The sequence below is a fragment of the Anopheles arabiensis genome, chromosome 3 (assembly GCF_016920715.1).
Source record: "Anopheles arabiensis isolate DONGOLA chromosome 3, AaraD3, whole genome shotgun sequence".
NCBI classification, from domain to species: domain Eukaryota; kingdom Metazoa; phylum Arthropoda; class Insecta; order Diptera; family Culicidae; genus Anopheles; species Anopheles arabiensis.
Genome location: NC_053518.1, coordinates 27,823,247 through 27,849,444, shown reverse-complemented (window position 1 = coordinate 27,849,444; position 26,198 = coordinate 27,823,247). Strand labels below are relative to the sequence as shown.

Sequence of the window (26,198 nt, the reverse complement as noted above, 5' to 3'; positions counted from 1 at the left end):
AGAAAAAAAGATAATGGCAATGACCCACAGCACAGTAAACGGGACCATTCCGGGTCGACGGCACAGCATCAGCTTCTAGCACCCTTACCTTAGCAGTGATAAAAGAATTGGTAAAGAGAATTACGACCATTGGACGGTGCCTTCGGTACATTGCCGGTACACAGAGCAATTCTGATAATCCATCTCAGCCAGGGCTCCATCCTCGCAGTTGCATCGTAAAACGTTGCAAACGGTGAATCGGCACGAAAGGTAGAAAGGGAGCGAGCGAGAGAATGAGAGGGCAAAAAATGCACAATCACTTCAAGTGGCCACAATGAGATGCGCACCCGGCGCAAAACCTACCCAGAGGCGTCCTTGCGAATGATGTGCTTGCGGTGGTGGAACGCTCAACTCACGGCAAATTGTTGGTTGATTATGTTTGCCGTTTCCTGCCACCACCACCACCACTACCACTACCACCCAAACCGGACCAATCTCCATTCTGTGTGTAGCGCGCGTCCATTTCAAAGCACACCTTTTCCGAGTAGCTGAGGAGATTGAGGTTAGTGTTTTTGCTTCAAAAGTGCAGCCACTCTCTTTGGTTGGCTCGCAGGTTGAAACCGAGTTGCTTCTGACGGGGATGGCGGTAATGCGCCCGCGCTTTTAAGTGAGCCAACAGCATGCAACAACAGGGGAAAAAACAACAAGCCAAACAACTCGCGAGTTGAGTACAATGCTGCCGGTGGTGGTCAGCTCGTGAGGTAGTTTGGATGAAGTTAGCAAGCATAATGATTATGCTAATCAACAGGCACGCGGGAGAACGCGGTGGGGAAGCCATTATCATACGTTCCGTTTTGTTCATTGTTTTACTGCGGATCACTGTGGGCGCGCGTGCGTGTGTGTAGTGCAATGATACAGAGTGGTTCTCACTGGGAAGTTTTGTTTTTGCTAGTGAACATGTGTGATTAGTGTGACTAAAAACATGGAGCAGCATGGTGTGTCAGTTATAGGGTAAAGCTGGCAAACATTCGGAGTCGACTCCTATCATTTCGGAGCTGACACCGAAAGGTAGTTCCTCTCAGCATTTTTTGGTGTCGTCCGGAGTCGTCCAGAGTCTTCCGGTGTCGTCCGGAGTCGTCCGAAGTCGTCCGGAGTCGTCCGGAGTCGTTTGTATTTGGAGTCATCTATAGTCGTCCGGAGCCGTCCGGAATCGTTCTGAATCGTTCGGAGTCGTCGGAGTCGTCGGAGTCAGCCGAAGTCGACCTTCGACACAGAGGCCTGTATACGAAGTGCACGCGCAAAATGAAAGAAAAAATAACACAACGAAATGAAATGGCCTGATCACAAGCACATTGCACCTGACTGATTGCACCGACTGTTGACGTCGACCAACTCCGATTCCGGTAGACTCTGATCGACTCTAGACAACTCCAAATAACTCCGACTCCTTCGCGGAACTAGCGGTTCGGCTTTTGCCGGAGTCGGAATCGGACTAACCCGGCTATTGTTAGTCGGATCGGAGTCGTGGAGCGCTCCAAGGAGCACATCACTAGTCAGTTCCGTTGAGTGACGTCAAGCACAACAGTTCTTTCCATCAAATTATCGTATTCCAGGATTGGTGCAATTAGTTCTCCTTAAAAAAACCCTTCTACAACCTTCCCTCGATTCGATCTATGTTTCATCCCTGTCAGCTTTAATTAACCGTTATTTAAATTTCTCTTTAGTTTTCAAATACGACACACAGATGGCGCACGCCCACTGATGTACAGATGCCGCTCTCACCTTGGCGCCTGCTGCTATGCAAGCCGCAACACACCATACCACATCATTGTATGCGATACGCACTCCGACAACCACCGCACAAGGTACGCACAGCTAGCAGTCAGCCACCAGCTGTCAAACCGCCTCTAAGCACCTTGGCCGGCCCGCGCCAGTGACAGCTCACTGACAGATCTACGCTTCGTGGCTGCCAACAAATCAACGAACGGGAAGGGACGGTTTCGGGTGCGTTTGGCTCGTTGGATATTTTACTTGCCGACCGAGAGACCAACGCAGCGAAGGTGTTGTTTGTCCAGCTAGCCTAGCTCGACAACACACGACACGAAAACGGTTTATTTATCGCTGGAAACCAGAACGAAACGCAACCGCGCAGCCAGGGAGGAACAGAGTTGCAGCTTACCGGACGACCGTGCGTGCGCGAGTTTTTTTTGCATTGAGTGTGTGTGAAAAAGAAAAACCCACCAATTCCCAGCGACCTGCACCGCCATGGGAAGTAAGTATCGGCCCGCTGCTCGTACATCATTTTTGTGTGTAAAGTAAAGGAAAACGGCGCAGAAAAACATTGGCAATCTTCCCAAGTGTCGAAAAACTGCATCATCCCGTGGGGCTAAACCGTGGCTGTGGCAATTTTCCTTCGCCTTTCCCGGGTGTGCGTGTGCTTGTGTGTGTGTGTGTGCGCCCTCTGTTACTATCCCCGGCATGTATTCCCGTTTTTGCTCGCCCGCCTTCATTTCCTTCCAACGCGTTATACACGTATCGTGCCGTCTCTTTCCCCCCGATTGCTGACAACGTGCATGGTGTGTACACGTAGACAAGGCAAAAGCTCCAGGTTGGAACTTTCGCCTCCAACGAAACACCACCACCACCATCACCACCAGAATGAGAGAATGCGTTCCCATTAATGCTGAACTCAATTTCCTTCCCATTTTTTGGGGCTGCCCTTTTTCGAATATTATTGCCAACCGAAAGGATTTAATATCGTGGATTTTCGCTAATTTTTTCCACCCCACTTTTTCCCGCATTTTTCGTTTGCAGTAAAATTCCTGGAAATTATTAAACCGTTCTGCGGCATACTGCCGGAGATCGCGAAACCGGAGCGCAAGATCCAGTTCCGCGAGAAGGTACTATGGACCGCGATCACGCTGTTCATCTTCCTCGTCTGCTGCCAGATCCCGCTGTTCGGCATCATGAGCTCGGACTCGGCCGATCCGTTCTACTGGATCCGCGTCATCCTGGCGTCGAACCGCGGCACGCTGATGGAGCTCGGCATCTCGCCCATCGTCACGTCCGGCCTGATCATGCAGCTGCTGGCCGGCGCTAAGATTATCGAGGTCGGCGATACGCCCAAGGACCGGGCGCTGTTCAACGGGGCGCAGAAGCTGTTCGGCATGGTCATCACCATCGGGCAAGCGATCGTGTACGTCATGACCGGCATGTACGGCGATCCGGCCGAGATCGGTGCGGGCGTCTGTCTGCTCATCATCATCCAGCTGTTCGTGGCCGGCCTGATCGTGCTGCTGCTCGACGAGCTGCTCCAGAAGGGCTACGGGCTGGGCAGCGGTATCTCGCTCTTCATTGCGACCAACATTTGCGAAACGATCGTGTGGAAGGCGTTCTCGCCCGCCACCGTCAATACGGGCCGCGGTACCGAGTTCGAGGGCGCGGTCATTGCCCTGTTCCACCTGCTCGCCACCCGCCAGGACAAGGTGCGCGCACTGCGCGAAGCCTTCTACCGCCAGAACCTGCCCAACCTGATGAACCTGCTCGCGACCGTGCTGGTGTTTGCGGTGGTCATATACTTCCAGGGCTTCCGGGTCGACCTACCGATCAAGTCGGCCCGCTACCGCGGCCAGTACAGCAGCTACCCGATCAAGCTGTTCTACACGTCCAACATTCCGATCATCCTGCAGTCGGCGCTCGTCTCCAACCTGTACGTGATCTCGCAGATGCTGGCAGTTAAGTTCCACGGTAACTTCCTGATCAATCTGCTCGGCGTGTGGGCCGACGTGGGCGGCGGCGGCCCGGCCCGCTCGTACCCGATCGGTGGCCTCTGCTACTACCTGTCGCCGCCCGAGTCGCTCGGGCACATCGTGGCCGACCCGATCCACGCCGTGCTGTACATCGTGTTCATGCTCGGCTCGTGCGCCTTCTTCTCCAAGACGTGGATCGACGTGTCCGGCAGCTCGGCCAAGGACGTGGCGAAGCAGCTGAAGGAGCAGCAGATGGTGATGCGCGGCCACCGCGAGAACTCGATGATCCACGAGCTGAACCGCTACATCCCGACCGCGGCCGCATTCGGTGGCCTCTGCATCGGGGCGCTCTCCGTGCTGGCCGACTTCATGGGTGCGATCGGCTCCGGCACCGGTATCCTGCTGGCCGTCACCATCATCTACCAGTACTTCGAGATCTTCGTCAAGGAGCAGTCCGAGATGGGCGGCATGGGCACGTTACTGTTTTAAGGTGGTGCTTCAATCCCCCCTCCCCCTTTCCCTCATCACATCCATCCTTCCTCTCCTTCTCCTTTCCTTATCTTTCGTCATCGTTCCAGTTCCTTCCACACTCGATTCTTCTGTTGCAAAACATGAGTTTTTGTTTAGTTTGTTTCCGTTTTACTTGTCCCATCTTCCTATCATCGCCTTGCTTTCCCCTTCCCCCCCCCCCACCCACTTTGTTTTCGCGGGACATAAAAAGAAAAATTAATTTAAGCTCATAATTCTCCTTTAGCGTTTTAGCGTTTAAGAGAGGCGTTTAACACTATTACTACTCTACATTCGAAGGGATAGTAAGCAGAGAGCAGCGACTGAGAGGTGTAATAATTGATAAATGAGATAATAAGAACAGAGACACGTTGTGTTGTGTGTGTGCGTGAGTGTATGTGTGTGAATAGTAAAGAATTGTTTTGTTACTTTGTTTTTTCACTACACTTCCTCTACACTTTCCGATGGTGATGAGAAAATGCAAATGGAAAAGCAGAGATCAGCGCAAATCGACATACCTGAAGAAGTAAATAAAACCATAAATTCACACAATAATAATACTCACGGTTATTCCAGTAGATAAAATTATAGAATTAGGCGCGCGCAGCTAGCAAACCGGAAGACGACACCCGCTTCCGAATGCATTTTCATTAAACGGCTCCATCACATCAAAGTACACACAGCTTTCTTAGGGCTTCGTTTTCATCGTTGTTTGTTCTCTTTTCCATTTTGGATTTTTTTTTCTTCTTTATTTTCTTCTCTACAATCGAACTAGCTCGATGTTTTCCACCTTCAACACACACACACACATACGCGTGCGCTTGGACCGATTTCCTCCACCTACGTACCCCTTGATTCAGGGACATACACACACAGAGAGACACACGCGACAAAAATAGACAATTATTACTCAGACACACTATGCGCACGGTTTGTAGCGCAAAAGAGAGAGAAGGGGAGAGAAAAAAACGTTAGAAATGAGGATTAGAAGAAATAGTTGGCTTTTTTTCGTTTTCGTTCACGTTACACAAGTGGAACGAAAATAGAGGAACACTAGTAGGATAGAGATATGGGGGGAGGGGGGGGTGTAAGGCATTAGCAGCCGGTGACGGAGACAACAGCAAACGAAAAGGTCACAACCTGGACGGCTAGTACACGTGGCGGGGCGAGAAGCGGGAAGATCCGTTGTTGTGTGATTCCAATTTGAAACATCGAGTTTTTTGCGTCATTTAGAGAGAAAGAGCAAGAAAATTTATCATAAAACATTTGTCACTCTCACCTCACCACACACACACACACCACAAACTCTGTGGACTTGATGTAAGGAAGTCGCTCCACATAAATTTCCAAAACAGAATAAAATTGAGACAAAAAAACTGAAATCCTATTTCAATACTTACTTTTTTCCATTGCCGTTATCCTTTCACTTAAAAGCATTCTTGAAAAAGAAACAAAATGGAAGCTGCTGGAACGAATACGGAAATTCAGCGATGGTGGTGATGCAGCTGCTGCTACTACTAAACGCCTTGAATTATGTTTTGAGAATGAAACAGCCTCTCGAAGGCTGAGCCATACTCAACGGCAGACTACTATGATTTTCAAAAAAACCCCAACCACGTCTGCTCTTCTCGAGAGGAGTTCGTTCGGTGTGACCATGTCAAATTCAAAAAGTCGGTTATAGAAACATCCCTTTGCACTGTTGTGTTTTCATTGGATCATTTCATTTATATTATATTTTCACTCTGTTTTCTTGCTTGCATCGATTATAATTACAGTTTCTCTTCCAATTAAGATTAATGCGATCTCGACAGTACAACAGTTTTTAATTGTTGTTGTTTTTTTTGCCACTATTTTTTGTCACTAAAATTACTACTGCATAAAGTACATATGTTCTTGGGTCTCTGTGTGTGTGTGCTTGTTTCTGGGTGATCGATTTGTTGCAATGGTCAAATTCAAGAGCGAGTTATTTCGAGCCATCATAAAGAGCTCTATGAAAGCGTTCCACCTTTTATAGGGGGGTCTCTCAGTAACTGCTAATTTTGTTTACTACTGCCGCATCCAGATGTTTTTTTTTAATGTAGGTGCTTCACACTTCGCCTTTGAGGCTGTTGGTTTTGTATTTATTTTTTTTTCTTCTCTGTTTTGCTTCAATCTTTTTCATAATGCACAGTTTTTTTTTTACATTTGCTTTCTATTAGCCAATTAGTTTTCATCAATTTCGTATTGCTTCACTTCTTCTTAAGCTAGCGTTTCGTGTTTTAGGGAAGTGTTTGTGTGTTTTTTTTTGTTTCTCTCTTTATCCTTTTCGGTGATTTTGTGTTTGCTTTTGTTTGCCAAGAAAGTACATATGTTTTAGCATCTTTTATTCATAAATTCTTTCAGTGCTTTCGATTAGGGGTTTAGAGCTTTCTCTTTTGTTTTTTTGGTTTACATCTTATACTTCCTTTGCTTATATTTCTTTTTTGTGTATCAACTAATTTTGCTCACTTTGTTTTTTTTTGCATGAATTTTTTTCGTGTTTTTTTTTCTTTTTTTAATATGTGTTTAACAAAAGGTTGTTGTTGTGTTTTTTTTTTCATTCGCTTTGATGCCTAATTGGGACGCCACGCTGACCTGCTATACTCTGCTTCATTTGAGTGCGGGTTTTTTTTGAAGAATAAAACACTCCGCAATTGACACTGTTTAGCAGGTAAATCGGTTACAGGGGATCTTACACGACAAAACATTAGTTTAAAAATGTACAGTATACAGCCAGAGAGGTGAAAAAACAAACAAAACAACCGGGAAAGATAACACAAATAATTGAAAAAAAACATCACATGAATGGGAGAGGGGAGGGATAGAGTAGATGGATGTCTCTTCGTTGGCCTATAGCCTGTCCTATCGCGTAGGAGAACCGGGGCATTGTGCCATCCAGTGGTACGTTCTCCAAAAGTATGCCCGTACATTCGCCGGGACTTCAATTACTTAATGTTTTTGAATTTACTGTAAACTAAATACTCTCTCTCTCTCTCTCTCTCTTTCTTTTGCATTTGTGCTAATCAGTTCAGCTCTAGCGGCTATACACGACACGTTCGCTGTATCACTGTTTCTACTTCTTCTTTTTTCTAAGTGCAGTAGTAGTTTGGATCATTTTCGTGCGCACAACCTTATACATTTGTTGTCTGTGTGTATATGTGTGTGTGTCGTTCACCACTTGATATTCCCGCCCCGTACTTTATTTAAGATCGTGTCTAAAATGGAGAGGACTGCCGAAGATGGTGAAATTGTTTGAGATCTCAAGTACCTTCTTCTTCTTCTGCATCGACATCGACGATATCCTTCTTTTTTTTTGTTCGTTTGTTCAGTACCGAAATTGATCTACTTACAACTTAGCGAGATGATGGTGTGACTTTTCTTTTGAAATAACCTCTTGCGCGTATTAACTACATCCTTTCAACAAGTTTTGCTCTTCACGTTGTAGACGTTAATTTATCGACATTAATCAGTAGAATGGAGCAGGTTTTTTTTCTCCCGGCGTTCCATTACACACACAACCCCCATCACCATTTCGCTCATGTGTACAATAACTGTTGACCGTTTACGGTATCTTACTTTAATGATGAGTGTTGTAGGTAAATGAATATCCTGTTATTAAAGAAAATTATAAAGCCGTTAAACCCATAAAAGGTAGAAGGAGGGAGGGATGGGAAAGGTTGGTAAATATGAAATGCTTAACGTCTAAATCATATATCACTAGTGCTAATGTTCGGCACTGCGCCCTTTGCAGTCATTCTAACGAAAGACACGGACACGCACACGCAAACAATCTTTCAATCCTGTTTGCACGGCGGCGTGAGATATCAACAAGAGAAGCACTCACACTTGCAATAAATAAAATGAATCCGGGTTAATCGGTCGGTTGGGGTGATCTTCTCACCGAACCGGGCTGATAACAACACCTTCATCATTGATTTTATGTGACAAAACTATTTTTTTCCTAACTTTTGGCGACGCTTCTCCACAGAATTTGCCATTTCAATCGTGTATCCCAATATAGCAAACTTATTGAGCTTTACGCACGTGCCTCTTTCTAAGTATCTTTTGTATCATCCTTCTACGCCATCGCTCTCTCTATCCCTTTCCCATTTTTTCTACACTTTTTCCCTCATACTTTGTCCAGTAGTACATTTTGTTTCTTTTGCTACACATACTCCAACCTAATGCTTCTATATATGCTTACAATTATAACGTTTTTGTATTTCTCGTTTTTTGTTTGTTTAAAAATACGCTCACGCATTAACTCAATATCACTTGCATGGATATATGTATGTAAATTTAAAAAAAAGTCACACACACACGGTCACTCTTACTATAACGAAGGGGGAAAACAGGGGGGCGACGGGGAGAGTAAGAAGCGGGAAGTGGTGGTGGGAAAATGTTTGGTAAATTATTGATCTTCCAAATGTGGAGCTCAAACATGGGGTTGCTCCTTTTTCGTTTTTTGTGTGTGTTTTTTATGGGAAAGACTAGGTATGCGTTGTGTGCCATCCCTGTACGTCTCCTACACCCGGTGTGGTGGTGGTCGGCTGGTCTTTTCTCTCCTTCCTTCCTGTCACGATTGATTCGTTTAACAGTTTTTATTTTAGATTTGAAACTGATTTGATTCGATCGTTTCATGGTTGTTGTTGTTTTTTTTGCGTCTGTGTGTTTTGTTGCTGTTAAAACATTAAAGCCATAACCAAAAGCAATGCTAATCGAAATCGAATCTGGCAAAGGGCAAGGGGAACCGGTCCGAAACCGGCCGCCGTAGCCACCGGGTGGTGACGACGACAAAGATGACCACAAAACACGTGGAGTATATCAGCAGTATCCGGCCTACGGCGGCATGTGTGGGTGTCGGTGCTGTGCTGTTGTACCTTATTCCTGCTTACATACTTGTATGTAAATAGCATAAGCGCACAGCATTAAAAAACAAAAACATAACCGCCATGCCTGGTACACCAACAGTGAAGAAGGTTCGCTGTTGCTGTACGGTTAAATATATGTGTGTGGATGTAAATATATGTGTATGTACTGTAAGTTTGCTCGGTCGGGCCCGAGCATGCAGAGTAAATAACGTTCCTCGTTCCAACTTGCAACCAAAAGCCACACACGCGCGCGCAAAGGTTTAAAGCGGGTGTGCGATTTAAACAATCTCTTTCCTGTTTCTTGTCAACACGTGCGGCGGTCTGCAACTCGTTCGTTGCAGCTTTTTTTGTTGTTTTCTAGAAAGCCTGCAAGTGCTGTACCCGCTTGCTTCGATTTTGGCGTCCAACAAACTGAAAGATCATTTCTCCTTCTTTCTCTCTCTCTCTCTATTGCTCACACAAACGTAATGTAAATAGCGCATAAATGCGCAGCGTCTCGCGGGCACACTCACTCACTTACTCTTGCGCACGCACGCACGCCATGCCACAATCACACAATCCATGTGTGTTCCACAGTTTCATTCTGAGTCTTTCGGCGAATCAAAAAAAAACATCACCACCCCTGCACCTAAGTTTGCAAATCATTCACCGAGGTGACGATGTAGATCGAGCTCACCTTCGCCCGCTGGATCGCGGTGACCGTGTTTTCGCCGAGCATTTTGAACAGTATGTAGCCGATGATGATCGCGAACCCGGCGACGAGGACGCGCACGAACGAGTCCTCGTTCAGCTGGATGATGACCCAGGCGCCCGCACCCGTGATGCACATCAGCGTCACGATGATGATCGTTTTGGCCCAGTGCTGGATCGTGAAACCCTTCTCCCAATCGAGCCTGCGGGCAAAATCGAGAAAACCGAGAGGATTGTATTAATAAGACGCAAACACACACACACACACACACACACACACAGCATCATTGTGCAAACAGCAGAGGTGTACCTGTTAGAGCGCTCGATCTCGTACGGCGAGTCGCACACTTTGCACTTCAGCACCGCATCACTGTTGGCACAGCTGTCCACCAGCCAGCGGCGCAAACACTCGTGGTGCACCGAGCTGACGTCACCGATGCACTTGCACGGCTGTATCAGCGGTTCCGGCTTGTCCGTGTCGTAGCAGATCCAGCAATCTTTCTTCGCTAAAAACGACTGGCCCTCCTCCGCGTTGGCGGAGGTGGACGGGTCGGCCGGTGCTTCGGCGGTGCCGGCCCCGCACCCGCTGCCACCGGCGACCGGGTCGATCTGGCGCGTCAGCAGCTTGCGCGGGTTCAGTATCCACAGCTGCTCCGGTGCCATCGAGTTCCACAGGCAGCACGGGAACCATAGGGCAACGCCGACCTCCGCCAGCCGGAACACGATGTCGTGCCAGTTGCGCGAGTATACCGGTACCCTGGGGAGGAGGAGAAGGAAGAAGGGAGCATCGGTTAGCATCTCCTTACGTTCCAATATGAACCGGCAAAGAAAAGCTTACTTCTTTTTCCAGAAATCGCCCAATGTTTCGGAGGTGAGAAACCCGACGATCACTATCATCATGATCGCCTGGCTCAGCAAACCGAAGCGCGACTGGTGCAGCTGGGAAGCGTTCACATTTTCGCTGTTTGGCACCACGCCAAAGTCATACACGAAGCCGCCACGAACCTAAGCAAGGATGAAGAGGAAGAAAAATAGGATTTAATGTTGCAAAGAACACTCAATTACTTAAGCCTTTAGCCCAATGTGAAGCAAAAATATCATTAATTTCGCTCACAATTTGGCTGCGTTAACCTACTCCTTTCTACTGAATGTACCTACCTTGAAGAACACCTCGACACCGTAGATGAGGAAAAAGATGACCACGATCAGTAGCAGCACCGCGTAACATCCGTTAAAGAACGATGTGCTGCGGCCGGTGAACAGGTGCGAGTACGCAATCTCCGCCAGAAACAGGCTGTACGGGAGCAGATTGAAGGCCAGAAAGCCGAGAAAGCTTTTCGACAGAAATTGGGACCGTTCCCAGCGGATGCCTTGCAGGTGGAAGATCTGGAACGAATGCGAGACAGAGCAGCGGATGAGGACACGATCACTACGAAGCGCTGAAGCGTCCACCACTTAAAACACACCACACTAGAATGTGGTCTCTAGTGTCATCCCGCTAGCAGGGGTGGGATATATGCTGATCAAAAACTACTACAAACTTAGCACAACACGTATTAAATATTGCATTTTCAATTAGCACCTCCTGCGTTGTGTCTTCCTCTGCTGTACCGTACCCCACCCTTCCATTACCGGATAAGTATCGGATGCGAAATCTTAGACACACTAACGTCAAGGACAAACCCGGCGCAATAAAGAAAGCATTATTACCTGTGCGCCACAAATGGTTAACCGATTCCAACCGACTGTTTAATGATGCGAATATATATATGCACACAGACCCCTCGACTCACTCACTGTGAGCAGGTAGTTGGGAAGAATAATGGGCCCGCGAACCTATATCCGGAGCGGAACTCCCATTGGCGGCAGACCAACTAAACCACAACGCAATCGCGGCACGTACGTACCTACCTACCACTTCTTTGCAGTACAAATGGCGCGGACTAGAGCACGGACAAGACTACGTTCCGCGGAGATACACGGACTACAAAAGGGAAGCTAAGCACGGGGCGACGGTTGGACAAATAATGCGCGCAGTAGTAAAGCCTCGTTGGCCAGTTGCACTTTAAAGGCGTATTTGCCGGCTATCAGCATCATCGTCATTAATGTGGTTCGCGCGAGGAAACGGGGCAGCAATACTTGAAAGTGCCGGGGGACCATACAGTTTAAAGCTTGCCCCCCCCCCCGCTGTACAGATAGTATGCGCCCCTTCAAGTGGACACTGTTGACACTGTTTCCCGCACAAGATTAAAGTGGGGCCCTTCTTTCGCTGCTACGGAACGTTGTTCGTAACGCCACTCCAATAATGCATTCCCGGAGCAAATGAAACCAACCCAAACACGCGAGTTGTCATTCGAAGCTCGTGATTTACGAACCTATTCGGGAAGGGATGGGACATCTTTTATTTTACGGGCCCCGGATCACCATTGACAGCTGATAATGCCGGAAAGGTACACATCAAAGTGTTCACAAACCTGTAGAGACGTGTAGTGTAATGAGACCGTGGTCTGTCTGTCTGTCTATGAAGGTTTTGTCCTAGGTCTGTGCGAGTATTTTTCTTCTGCTACTTGGCATAACTTCCTACGGGGGACATGCCGGGTCTGTGTCTATACATGCTTTCGAGACTTAATTATTCATTACCACGCAGCCGGGTATAAAAAGTCAATCTTTGGTTACGGGAGTGCGGTCCATTCTAGGCTTGAGCTCATGAACCCATGACGGGCATGTTATTGAGTCGTTCGAGTTAACGACTGAACCACGGGACCGCCCCTAAGTCGGTGTGTGTATGACAGTTAAAACTAGGTGACCTAATTACAGCTCCGCCATATCAATAAGAAGCTTAGCAGCTTCCTATCCTGCATCATTATCAGTGTCTCGAGTTCATTACAAGACGCGTCAGAGATAAAACGCTCTAAGGGAAGGGACTACAAACAGAAATGAAATGTGTTCTTGCGCGCAATAAACTGAATGGCACTTTATCGAGGGAATTATTTGAAACAAAAAATAGAAAAGCACTATGAAAATCAAGCAATTTTCAATGTTTGTTTGGTACCATTTACGATTGACTTTCTCCCAAATAGCATTTTGTTCGATATTGACGCCAGCATTGACGTCATGGAACGTGCGAGATAAAACGCATTTCTTTGTTTTCCCCTCAATAAATCATCCCACAACAGTACATGCAAGGCGACGAAAGCATAAAATAGAACCGCCTCTACACTTACCTCTGCCCACAGGCACACCACGAGCGAGGCGCAGGTCATGACGAGCGGATAGTACAGCGACATCAGATACGACACCCATGCCGGTTGTAGCGTTTCCTGTGAGTGTGGCGAAAAGGTTAACGGGGGGATAAAAGTTAGCATAAAATAAAGAAAACGCCACTATAACAACCACGACGACCACAAAACAAGGTACTGCCCTCTTACCGGTGTGGTAAAGTAAGCGCCGCGCAGGACCGCCGCAATGAAGACGAAAAAGTACAGCAGCTTCTGGGTGGTGAGTCGGCAGGCGGCCAGAAAGCTGGGCTGCTTCAGCCGCTGGTACTCGGCGATGATGCAGATCATCAGCTGCACCAGCGACACAAAGCCCACGAAGTAGAAGACGGCCGATATGCCTGCAGGAAGAGGGGAAGGAAAGCGGAGGACAGAGTTAATGAATATAGTTGAAGCATAAAAACAATAAAACCGATCAATTCTTCGGGAACGGGAGCAACCACTTACCAGCATGGTAGGGTAGATTAAAGCCGGAACATTCTTCGCCACTGTAGCGAATCTCGCACAGGCACGTACCATTCAGACAGTCGCCCCGGCCTGAGCATTGTGCCACCGTCTCAGGCGAGGTCTCTCCTATCGGGATAGAGGAGCACCCCATTAGGCGTTCGAACCGTGATACCATACTATTACATTAGAGACCTGTAAAATGGAATAGAAACGTAAAAAAATGAGTTAGAGGTTAAGCACTCTACTGATCAATTAGAAGCAACCGGGAATGTAATGTTAGTTGATAGCGACCTATGCGCGCTTCAATTGCCCAAACCAACACCCAACCGAGCTGAGTGGATTTTTTGTTTATTTTGTACGCGTTTGTGTTGTGTTTCGCGGCCCGTTAGCCCGTTAGCGGGGACATTAATTTCCATTCTAATTTCTAACACGCCCGTCCACCGTCCCGACCATTCCCGAGATGTGTGTTATTTTGGTTGTGTACCGACCGGCCAAGGTCGAACTAGTTTATCGCACAAATGGTAGCGGTCTGCCCCTGCTTTTTTGATACTATTTAGCGGTTTGGACGATTCATCAACAATGGAGAGTGTTGACAGCGCCAAGAGTATCTCAAATGGACCAGGAAAATAGTCCAAACAAAACAACGTTCAATAAATATTTAATTCGATAACTTACACCGAGACCCATTAACCCATCCAAGAGTCATAAGGAAACTAGACGCTTCCAGAGCACAGCCAGCTTAATCATTTTGGTAAAGGGCCAATCTTGTTACCCACTGGCGTCAGTGACTCGTCATCGTCGTCGTTACTCTACGCCTCAGAGGTACATAATTGTTCTAGCAAATTAATAATAAATGAAGCTTTTCGTTAAGTTCTTTCCCGTTCCGTAATGAGGTGAAAATGAGGACAGGCGCACATCAATGCTGCTGGCAAAAAGGCAAGGTCGTAACGCAAACGTTTGGCTGGGCGTATGAAGCGCCGGAAGCCACAAGAACAACCACCATCGATGATGCACGTGGGCGAAATCGATCCAACGCATAACTACGCCACGTGTCGGGGCCGTGAATAGAACCCGGTGAATGAATGTAAAAGCATATAGCGACGGTACTCAGTTCATCGCCCGAGAATTGACCTGTACTCCCGTACTTTAAAACAAAGCTTTTTTCCAACATTTTACTTAATTATGGTCATCACTTCACTGAATTGATTTTATCTCCTGAGTGCACGGCATGACCACCTATCAACCCGTGTATCGAGTCGTGTGTCAGGGGGGGTTAATTGAAAGTGGTTCTTCTTTGCGCACGGTGGCCACACAATTTGCAACGTACACCCATGCATGGGCCACCCGCAATTTACACCATTCCCTACCACAATGAAAAAGTGTGCGCGGGCTTGGTGAGATGGTGACGCATTGCATGTCGCGTGTTGAGTTGCATTCCCCATACTGCACCGTTGGTAGTGAAAGAAATGGTGGCGAACCTATTGACAACAAAAGTGCACCCCGGTTCCCCTCCCCCCACTGCTATTGTACTACTTCCTGCTTCAAGCGGGTTGTGTATATGTGTATGGCTAATGGAAAGAAGGAAGAACGAGAGAAAAACAACACCACCCGCCAGCAGCATGGAACTAAAGCCCCCCAACACTCAGCTGCCTCGGTACAATTGCACTCGGCTTTCGCGCGGGTGCTACCACTTAACGATCCTAATACAATGTGTGTGTTGTGTATTTGCTTTATTTTTTTTACTTTTTGCTTTTGTTTCCTTTCAGCGAGAGAAGGCGAATGTGAGTACGCGTGTACCCGATTTCTCGAGAGCACAGTAGTGCACACCGATCAATAGCATCGCAACAGTGGTGTCAAACACACACACACTGAACTGAAGGCTTCTTTTGAGATAAATAGCCATTACCTAATTATAATCTATTTCAAATGTTTTTAGATTGTTAATATTTTAGTACACATTTACTCATGTTTGTTTACGTCCATTTATCGTTATTATGCAATCATTTTGGGTCAGTCAAATTTCGCACCTAAATGGTTTTTTTACCGATTATGAACCCGACATGGATTCTGAACTACAAGGTGTGCCAAAAAGAACCAGACCTGTACGTTTCATACAATTCACGTAAAAAAAATGAACCGGTTAACAAGAAAAGAACACTATGGTTATTTTGATACATCGAAATTACATAAAACTCAACAAAATGAGTACATGCATTCATGATCATTTTGAAAAAAAAAAACTACACAAACAACAATGTGTATTCAAACCAAGAAACAGTCGATTTTAAACTGCGCAACGCGTTCTAGCGTCAAATGAGAGATTGCCAATGGGGCCCTTCACGATTCTAGTCAGTTTTTTGTATGGAGTTTGACAGTTGGAGGCTAAAATCATGTAAACACTCCATACAAAACCACACAAAAAACTAGCCTGCAATTTTCAGTCTAAATTATTCTAGCCTCAAAGCTAGTATTAGATTCGAGTACCTGTTCAAAAAATGGCAAAACAAGGTAGTGTTTACATTTATCCCAAGGTGCATTAAAGAGATCACGTGGTCGAATCTAGAATCAAAGTGTATTTAGTCCAGGTGGTTTCATACTATGTTTTTTAAAACCAAATTCGAATATCATTTTTTGGCAGGGTGGGTGAAAACTTTTGTTCAAACAAGTTTTCTTGAGGCTTGACGAATACTCAAAACACTCTTAAAATCCTCATTCTGAAGCAGAAGCGATAAAAATCAGCCTTCTAAATTCATACATCTTGGGATAAGCCCACCTGTATATTATACTCACTTAGATAGCTACACGAAAACTGCTATACAATGCAAACAGCTGACTGGCTGAAATTTCAGCCTACGAACTTACAACGGTAAGGGAGCCAATATTGGCTTACTGTTCAGGCTAACCGTGCAACCAAACATCCCGCCATATAGTGTCGCGTCGTGAAGCGGGAAGCTAAATTCGATGACAGGTACATACAAAACCACTCTGTTTCACGGCGAATATTTTCACGCCATGTGTGGGAGCGTGAAAATGTTGGCATTTTATCGAATGTCATCGCACCATACAGGATGACAGCTGGGTACATACTTAGCCGTGAAATGTGTCAGCCATGTTGATTTTGGCTATTTTTTCACGGCTTCACGGCGTGAAATGGTCTCTACAGATAGTCCCCGAGATACACGGTACCTCTTATACGTGGATACGGAGATACGCGGTTTTTGACAGTTCTTTGAGCAAATTGTACTGATTTGACACATCAATCGTCAAATGCCAAATAATTTACCTTTAGATCGAATGCTTAAAACCATGTTTAAAGGTTTAAATCTGCTATATTCGGTCAGAATCATATCTAATAATTAATAAAGTGGCTAAAACCACCCACTACTTTCAAAATTACACTAAAATTAGTGATATTTTTGGCTGAAAATCACGAGATTTGACTTACACGGAAATTCGAAATACGCAATATTTTGTTGCCGTTTTGGGTCCCCATTAACCGCGGGGTCCACCGGTGTATATCTGATTGCATGATAACAGGCCACCCGATCAGTTCAGTTCAGTTCAATCAGTTCAATTGATTTTCGCATAGTGTACCGATTCATCGACTCTAACATAGTGAAAGGAAGAAAATAACCGAAATCACGTTCATTAGGATGAGCGACTCGGTTCTTTCACGTTCACTTAAAAGAACAGATTCAATCTCTATAAAAGATGCATGTTACAGGGGGTTTCAGAGGTAATCATAATTGTGGAGACACTTTATTGATTCTTTCTTCCGGAAAATGAACTTCATAAAATGGGAAATAGACTCTATCGCATTTTTGTTGGACAAATCTTACAGAATTTGTCAATTAGGCCAAAAAGGATGCCATAGAGTCCAATTCCCATCATATAAAATTTACTTCCCATAAGAAAGTCAAGGAAGTGTCCCACAACTATGAGAAGTACAATACTGTATATGACGATTGCATATATGCTATTACAACAACAGAAAACAATAACACATAATTATGGACACAATTCTGGTATGAATAGGTAAAATCCTGATTAAATATTGAATTGTGGTATACATATTTGTTGTCATAATATGACAATTTAGAACTTTTTTTTAGTTTTGTACTTTGTTGTAAGCTTTGTTCATTCAACATCTCTGCTAAAGTCGATGAAAATGTCACATTTGCTGACAAATGTTATAAACGAAACATACTTGTATTTCATCTAATGTAATTCTGTGTTTCATTTGAATTTGTTTCTGGAACATGTTCCCAACTCTCTAGATTTCGAATATTGGTGCAAAAGCTACCTCAATGTAATTTTAACTCATAGACAATCACAAAAAGTAATGTTTTTAAAATAAAATACTTAAAAGAATAAACAATGCTAGACTAAAAATCACGATCAAGCTACGAACAGCGACGATCATGTGTTTGACACTCCTGGTGTGTCTTCAATTTTGCACATTATACACGGCTGGTAAGGTGTCAACCTCGTCGAAGGTAATGCCGCTGTTATTAAACGGTTAATGGCCAACAGCAAACAAAAAAGGGAGTGCAATACTTCCACACTCTCTGGGACAATGGGAAGGAGGTTGTGCAGGCAATTATTTCACCCCGGATCGTTACAGGAGACAGCTGAAAACAAAAACGGTTCTGTTCCGCTGTACGTTGATGGTTAAAGGCTTGTTATACGCTTCGATTTGGGAAAAGATTATATATTTAATAATTAAATATTATTCCATTCCGGAGCGCATGCTTGCGGGGCCATTTCGCATATCCCCCCCGGGTCTCCAAAAAGTCATCTATTTCAACCCAAACAATCATCACCTCATAATCCACTCCCCGTATCAACGCGGCGTAGGCGCGCGATAAGCTCAGATAAACATGCGCTTTCGCGCGATATCAGTCCCATATTTACCGCGCCAAAGGGGCCCACGAGCTGCGTGTTCATATTGGCGCTCGCGTGTTTGCCTGTGTTTGGACCGTTGTACCGTTTTGATCATTGGCCTCTGGAATGTTCGTCATAAAGGCACGATAAAAATAAAACTTTCGTTCGCCGCGCGCTCTCTCGCTCGCGCTCCCACGGCACAACCCCCCAATGGGGATGAAGTGACCTAAACACATTCTCGGATGGCGAAATTGACCCAATCTCCGGGAATGATCATTTGCATTTGAATCTTGATCGTCGTTGCTGCCCTAACCCTCGTTGCCTAGGGGATGACTATTGACTGTAGGTGATGATGCATAGAGCATGATGAAACAGCTCACACACACACACACATTAGGCTATGGGTGTCCCTTTACTCGTTGGTGTAAAATTTAAAAAAATAGTGGCTGTCAAAGTGATGGCACATTAAAAATGCGATCGCGATGCAATTGCGCATCGCGTACTGCGCGCGGAGCGGGGATGTGGTAGTGTTAGCGAAGCGGTTGTTATACAAATTGCACCTAAACCGATGATCGTCCGTCGCGTGAAGGTGGCACAGTAGCCCTCTGGCGAGGGTGTAAATGGGGTGGTGGTAATAAACAATAAAGCATATTACTCTATACCACTCGCTCGTCCTCCCGTTCCTTCCTGTGTTTGTTTGCCAACCCGGTTTCGCTCACACACAGCCTCCTATGAGGAAAAATGGTGAGACAAGGTGTGCTTCGCGACAGTGCAGCGACGGGTGGGAGAGCTTCAAGTAGAACCACCCCTAAATGCCGTCCGGACACCTTCACCTTCACCGGACTGCCTGTGTTGCCTGTGTTTGGAGTTGGGGTTTCCGCGCCCTCAGCCCACCGTCCTCTTGCCCGCACGCCCCGCAATCGTTTGACAGCGTGACGACGGTCTAATCGGGTTTTTTGGTCTCCAACACGGACGTACACGCACGCACACACCGTCCATCAGTCAGTGCGTACGTGGATGGCATGGTAAATCGACAAGTTTACATCGAATTTTAAGTCCAGCAGCAATTGTGTGTGTGGTTTAGGGGTTGCTTTTCGGGGGAGACTTCTTGAGTATCAGTCGCTTCGCCCACCCACTCCGGAAGTGGCATTTTCACGTTCGTTTCCGTATTTCCCACCAACTCAACTCAGCAAAATGTGTTTCAATGCTTGGTACACCTAAAATATGATTAAAAGAGTTACATTATTAATTATTAATCTGGTACACACGCAGCCAGTGACCACCGCAGAAGGCCCTCTTCCTCAATGCAAAGGGTAATAATAGATATTTTAACCTTTCAGCTCGCACATTTGCAAAAAAAAAGAAAGAAAAACAAAAGATCGAAAATCGCATAATCACTTCGAGCTACGGCCAGAGGGAAAAGCAAATCGCGAAGAAAACGAGGCTATCTCATCGTATCGACCTCCGCGATTGACCCCAAACATTTCCCTGCCTTCCTCTCTTCCTCCGTCCGACGCCTGCCTGCTCCATACGCACATCCATTTAGCAGCGAAGCAGTTCTTTTTTTTCACTGATATTCAACACACCACCAAAGAACAACCACCCGACGGCTGGGGGGCTCCTTTTTTCGCCCCAAACACTTTTCACCGTTTTTTCTTGCAAGATGTGTGTGATTTTACATCTGACTGGCTTGCAAGATTCACCTTTTCACATCCGTTTCACCCCATCCGTGTTACCCTTGGGGGGGAGGGTGCACTTTGTGCAACAACTTCCACCCAGCAACACAACTACCACCCCTCGAGCGACCGAGAAAACTCGCAACACACACACACAGACACACAAACAAACGCACACAAAATACACACCGAGCGATGGACAAACTTCGTCACACCGAATTTTCACTGCTGCATGCTCTTTTTGCTAAAAGGTTTTCTTCACGCAACACACGACGATGATGATTCACGGGCACGGTTTTTCACACACACTCGAATTTGCACGGAAAGGTGTACAACAACAACAACGACGACGACGAAATTCGCTCCACAGTTTTCCCGTGTGTCCGCCTACAGCAGCAGGATCGAGTCACTTTCGTCAGCAGCAGCAGCCCTTCGTTTTTGCTTTGTGCTGTTCCCCTTTGTGTGCGCAGATTACGCATACGAGTGCACACACGCACACACACACAGCAAACGAGCGACCGTTTCGTTCCGGATGTCTTTGCTGTGAGCACGGCAACGGAAGCTTTTGCACGGTTGTTTCCCATTCAGGAATGATTTGGCTCTGAACAGACATTCGTTCGCTGCGGTGCTAGAACTCAACCGGAAGATGTATCTTTATGCAGTTGCAGTTGACAGCTGACGGGTAGAAACCGGGTTGCCAGTTTTTGCTACACAATTTTGAATGCATTTTTCGACAGTTTCTGCCATGAATTTTCAAACGATAAAGTATTTTCGTTTTATTCGCAAACTAATTTGAACTATTTCTCTCATTGAATGTAATTTCTTCAATTGTAATTGCGATTGAAAACGCGTTTGCCTTTATTTATATCAATTTGCCACCTAGGTTCAACCTTCGCTCGGTCGCGGCAGCTGTCAAACGCGTACCAGCTAACCCCCATCTCGCTCACTCTTCCATTGACGTCGACAATGGACGCACTCCGTACGAGCGGGTGAGCGAAATAGGGAAGCGCCAGCTTGAGTTTGAGTGGAAAATCAAACGAACCAAGAGAACACGATCCGAAGCTGACAATACCCCATCAGCTACCTTTCGGTGCGCAAAGAACGCAGTGGCAGAAGCGAAAAAGAAAAGTCACCTAACGCGGAAAAAAGGTGCAGTGCAGTTGCAGTTTTGCTGCACTCCCGCCGTCAACCCGCACGCTTGCGTCCTCCCGTCCCGGGGGGAAAAAAAGGGCCGTGGGAACACGAAAATCTTCCGTCCAGTCGACACGGGAGCCACAGCAGCAGCAGCGGAACAAGTGTCCCTTCACAAACACATACACACAAGCGCGCGGACGAGCGAGCGCACACAATCTGTCTCTCACACACACACATAGAGCTCTCTTGGTGTCACCGTCGCCTGCTCGTGTGACACGCGTTTGTTTGCTTTTGTTTGTGGCCGTGGCCGTGCGAAGGATTTTGGCGACACAAATCTTAACCTGCTCAACCTCCCCCAGCACACACACAAACACACAACCAGCCAGCACACACTAAGCGTTCCGGGATGGCCGATCAGACGGAGCTGCGGATGAATCTGGTGGCGATCAAGCGGGTCGACCCGTACGCAAAGGACATCGTCAACTCGTCCGCCCACGTCGCCCTGTACGTGTTCAACAATGCGGAGAACGAGTGGGAAAAGACGGACATCGAGGGGGCGCTGTTCATCTACAGCCGCTTCGCCGAACCGTACCACAGCATCTTCATCAACAATCGGCTCAACACGAACTCGCTGGTCGAGCCGATCCGCGGCCAGATCGAACTGCAGTCGAAACCACCGTTTCTGCTGTACCGGAACGAGCGGTCCCGCATACGGGGCTTCTGGTTCTACAACAACACGGAGTGCGATCGCATCGGCGAGGTCATCCAGAAGCTGGTGACGGAGTGTGGCGATGGTGATGGTGGTGGTGGCGGTGGTGAATCAAGGCCACCGATGAATGGAGCAGACACGTCGGTGCCAGCTGGGATCTATCCTGGTGGTGGTGGCGGCGTAACGAACGGCAGCGGCGGTGAAGGCGAAAGCACCAATGTGGACATATTCACGATGCTCACGAAGGCGCAGGAAGATTTCCAGAACAATGCAACCGTACCGCCGAACGGTGGGGCGGTGCTGAACCATCACGCAGGGGTCATGATGGGCGCCCATCCTGGTCAGGGCATTGCGATTCCCCAGCAGCAGCACCAGCAGCAACAACAACATCCCCAACAGCAGCAGCAGCAGCAGCCAATCACGAACCAGAACGCGCCGCGCAGTGTGGTGAACTTTTTCGCCGCAGCGAAACAGCCGGCCGCCTCGGAGGTGCCTCTGTTCAAGACGCTCGCCCCGGTCCATACGCTCGAGCAGATCGAAAAGCAGCACCGGGCCACCACACCGCAGAAAGAGACAACGACGGCGGCGGCGGCGTCGGTTACGGCTACCGGCAAGGTAACGCCGGACGTGAGCGAGCTCGAGAGCAGCTTTAAGCGGATGGGCATTCCAATCGTCGGCGGTGGAAGCAACAACAACGGACCGCAGACACCGTCGGGCGGCATGCCGGAACTCGGCACATCGCCGCTGGCAACCTTCATCAATGCGGCCAACCTGTCCGCAGCGATGCGTGGCTCCAACCATCATCATCAGCCGGTCGTACCGAAGACGAAGCTGATCGAAATCAGTGAGCTGGAATCGCGTCAAAATGCGCAACAGCAGCAGCAGCAGCCCCAGCAGACGCCACTCCACGAGCTGCTGAAGAAGTCGGACCCGATCGGGGGGACGGGGGGCAGCGGGGCCACGGTCGTAAAACCGGCCCTGATGCCACCGACCATGTTTAAGCCGACCGCGACGGCAGCAACGCCAGCGACGGAAGCGTTGAGCAGCCTGTTGCTCGGCCCACCGAGCACACCGAGCAGTACGAACTCTCCGGCCGGTGCCGGCAAGCAGCAGCAGCAGCAGGGCAACGGTACACCGGGCGGTCAGACGAAAGCAGCGGCGGGCAGTACTACGCTCTCGTCCACCGGGAAGCAGCACCGGTCGTCAGCGGGCGGTAAGCAGCAGGCTAGCGGAACCACTCCACCGAAGGGAGCATTCACGACGGTCACATCGAACAGCAAGGCGTTGCTCGACTTCATGTCCGAAGCGAACAGCAACCTGAAGAACAACAACAACAGCAGCGGCGGCGGCAATGCTGCAACGGGCACGGCGGCGGGCGGTGTGGAACCGCTCACCCAGAACCAGCTCATCCAGGCGGTCTCCTACCTGATCAAGCACGATCCGGACTTTGTGCGGAAGCTGCACGAAGCGTACGTGAAATCGTTCACCGAAATGATATCCAACTAGAAGAAGAACCCTCGCGGCCAGGGTGAATGACGATGATGATGGGTGCGTGTAGGAACAAGCTTTCGAGATTCGGCCCGAGTACCCCTGTTTGCCTCCTCCGCTCTCCCGCGTACTGCGTGTGTGTGTGTCTTTCCGCTGCTTATAGGCTCGCGCGTGTGTGTGTGCACGGGAGGAACAAGAATGCTGTTAATATTATCTGATTCGTTCCAGCACAACGAAATCGGGTGTGTTCGAATGTATGCTCGAACTCCTGCGTTGCCCTTTGGGAGACTGCTATATAGTTATTACATTGTTAAGGGTCCCCCGCAAAACGAAGCAAAACCGGATTACAAAAACAAGAGAAGGGAAAAGGAAAAAAGCGAGGACGAAGAACAGGAGGATGGATACAGAAGCAAGAAAGAAACATAGCCAGAGAGAGAGATTAAGAGAGATAGTGTGAAAGAGACGAAATAAGTTAAAATTATATTACATTATCAACTATCTCCTGCCACAGCCCCCACATACTTCCCCTGTACTAATAACCTTTAGCGCATTTTTTTAAAATTATAATGCCTTATTTTCTTTTGTTTTCCTCTCATGAAAGGGAATGCGTTCCAAAGTGCGTGTTTTAGATGTGTATAAGGTTGTGTTTTGCTGTTGTGTGGGAAATGCGCGAAAAGCTTGCAAAGTGCGCCATGTTGCGTCTTCGGACGTTTAATCTAATCTATCGCCTATTTCGCACTGTATCACATTGTACAGCTAATGTTTTTGCTATCATTTTAGTCCGTCGACTGTGTTTTATGTTAGTAATAGAGAGAGAGAAAGAGAGCCGACGAATGTAGTGGCAGGCCTGGATTGGAAAATTGAATGAAGTTGGAAAGAAATGGCTATTACGAGATTACTGTACGTCTATAGGAGTCTATAGTAAGCAAATTAGTGGTTAGAGTAGTTTAAATTAGTGTTCTTATTTTTTTCTTCTTTTTGTTTTAGTTCAGTCGATTTTCGAAGGTTTCGTTTTAGGAGAGAACTTACACACTCAGTATGATTTGCTTTACCGATTCGGGGTTTCTTGACACACTTGTCTCTCTTACGCTCTCTGTTTCTCTGGCACAATCTGATCACGCTGCTTTCTGTATCCATTTTCTCTGGCAGTGCATAAGCATAAGAGCAGCATGCAAAATCATCATCATAATTGAAAGACATAGGCCAAGAAGCATTTTGTTCAAACAAACACGCGCGCCACGTTCGCGTTAGAGAAAGTTGGGAAATACACGTGGGTGCATGTAAAGAATTTCGATTTGAACGTGTTTTACATTCGCGCTGCAAATGTCTCGCTTGTGCAAGTCGATAAAAAAATCCCCCGTATACCAGAATAGAGAGACGTGCAAAAATTCCTGTCCCTACATCACCCCTACCCCCCGTCGTTTTGAGGTTTAGCATATGTACGGTAGACAAGAGAAGAGGGTAGGATGATCCCTCCCCCCATTGTAACGCGTTATACGTTAAACCCACAGACCCCCTCACTCACACAGTGTTGATGAACCAGTAGATAATGCTGTACTTTTCGATGTGTAATAATAATATTAATAACATGTAATAAGGCTTTGAAAAACACAAAAACGACCCAAAATTAATCTTTACAAAGCAGAACAAATATAGCAGGCCCCGTAAGTAGCGGAGCCGCCCCCACATGTCGTCGGTGTGCAAACGTTAAATTTGAATTTCCCCTTAGAAGAAGAAAAAAAGGCTCAGCGCGAAAGAGAGAGAGAGAGAGAGAGAACATGAAAACACACATACAAAAAGGATAATGTGACCAGGATACGATAAAAGGGACACACACTTCATGGATAATAAAAAAAAACAAACAAATAAATAAAGAAGAAAAAACGCATTGCCAGCCAGACACCAGAAAACCGCAAAACAAAACAAACTACAGTGCACCTCTTACCTTATTTTTCACCTCATTTTGTCGCAGTGCCTACTTTCTTTCCGAAATGAAGCTCTCTTCTCGCGGGGACGAAGTTTTGTTTTTGGGTTTTCAGTTTTGTTCTGTTGTGTATGTGTGGGTGTGTGTTTTTTTATACATTATTTCAAACATTTAGGTTCCACTTTCTTTCATTCATTCACAGCTTGTTGTTTTCGTACTTCGTTCTGGTTTTCGTACACCTTCTTTTCATCTTTCTCTTTTCTCTACCGTTCAACCATTATTATATATAAACTTTTCTTAGCAAATCCACTTTCCTCATTTTCTGGTTGTTTCTTTTTTTGTTGTTGTTGTTGTTGCACTCTTTTCACTTAATCTCAACGAATTTCATTCTTTTCTCTTCTCCGTTGGTACTACATACATAATATGTTTGTTTACTCTCTCTCTCTATATATCTATATATAACTCTATCTCTTTTGTTCACGCGCTTTCCTCTATCTCTGGCCTATATTCACTTCACTCTGTTTTACACAGTTGTTACACACAGTTCTTGCAACTGCTTGGTTGGTTTTGTTTTACATAAAATCTTGTATATAGTACAACATGTTTGCGATAGGATTAGCGCTTATACGTATCGCACAACTACTACTTGCTAGCAGCCCCCATTACACTACACACGTTCCTTCTTGTTTACTTTCTTTTTCTTCCTCCCTCCCATCGTTCATGTTTTGCCCCAGTACTTCTACTATTACTACTGCTACTACTACTACTACTACTACTTTCTCTTTACACTAGATAAATCATTACTAATCATCCCCCTTAACACACGCTGCTTGCTCACGGCTCCTCT

At 46.7% G+C, this 26,198-nt stretch overlaps 3 protein-coding genes across 4 annotated transcripts; 2 read left to right on the top strand and 1 right to left on the bottom strand.

The window, feature by feature from the left end:
• Window positions 1–1,929: 1,929 nt before the first annotated feature.
• Window positions 1,930–5,622, top strand: LOC120904792 (protein transport protein Sec61 subunit alpha). The gene is made up of 2 exons (XM_040315135.1): window positions 1,930–2,251; window positions 2,794–5,622. The coding sequence occupies exons 1-2, from the start codon at window positions 2,245–2,247 to the stop codon at window positions 4,215–4,217; spliced, it is 1,431 nt and encodes a 476-aa protein (XP_040171069.1). The 5' UTR covers window positions 1,930–2,244; the 3' UTR covers window positions 4,218–5,622.
• A 317-nt stretch (window positions 5,623–5,939) lies between these two features.
• On the bottom strand, window positions 5,940–20,587 carry LOC120904791. 2 transcript variants are annotated; one of them, XM_040315133.1, is made up of 8 exons: window positions 20,286–20,587; window positions 13,537–13,728; window positions 13,243–13,430; window positions 13,039–13,134; window positions 10,973–11,200; window positions 10,653–10,819; window positions 10,125–10,571; window positions 5,940–10,017 (listed from the first exon to the last, which is right to left on the bottom strand). In XM_040315133.1, exons 2-8 carry the CDS (start codon window positions 13,709–13,711, stop codon window positions 9,753–9,755), a joined length of 1,566 nt encoding a protein of 521 aa, XP_040171067.1. In that variant the 5' UTR covers window positions 13,712–13,728; window positions 20,286–20,587; the 3' UTR covers window positions 5,940–9,752. The 2 variants fall into 2 exon arrangements, with proteins under 2 accessions (XP_040171067.1, XP_040171068.1); XM_040315134.1 differs by lacking the exon at window positions 20,286–20,587 and adding an exon at window positions 20,124–20,255.
• A 461-nt stretch (window positions 20,588–21,048) lies between these two features.
• Window positions 21,049–25,115, top strand: LOC120904415 (mRNA-decapping enzyme 1A). The gene has a single exon (XM_040314376.1). It carries the CDS (start codon window positions 21,637–21,639, stop codon window positions 23,443–23,445), a length of 1,809 nt encoding a protein of 602 aa, XP_040170310.1. The 5' UTR covers window positions 21,049–21,636; the 3' UTR covers window positions 23,446–25,115.
• The last annotated feature ends 1,083 nt before the right edge of the window (window positions 25,116–26,198 follow it).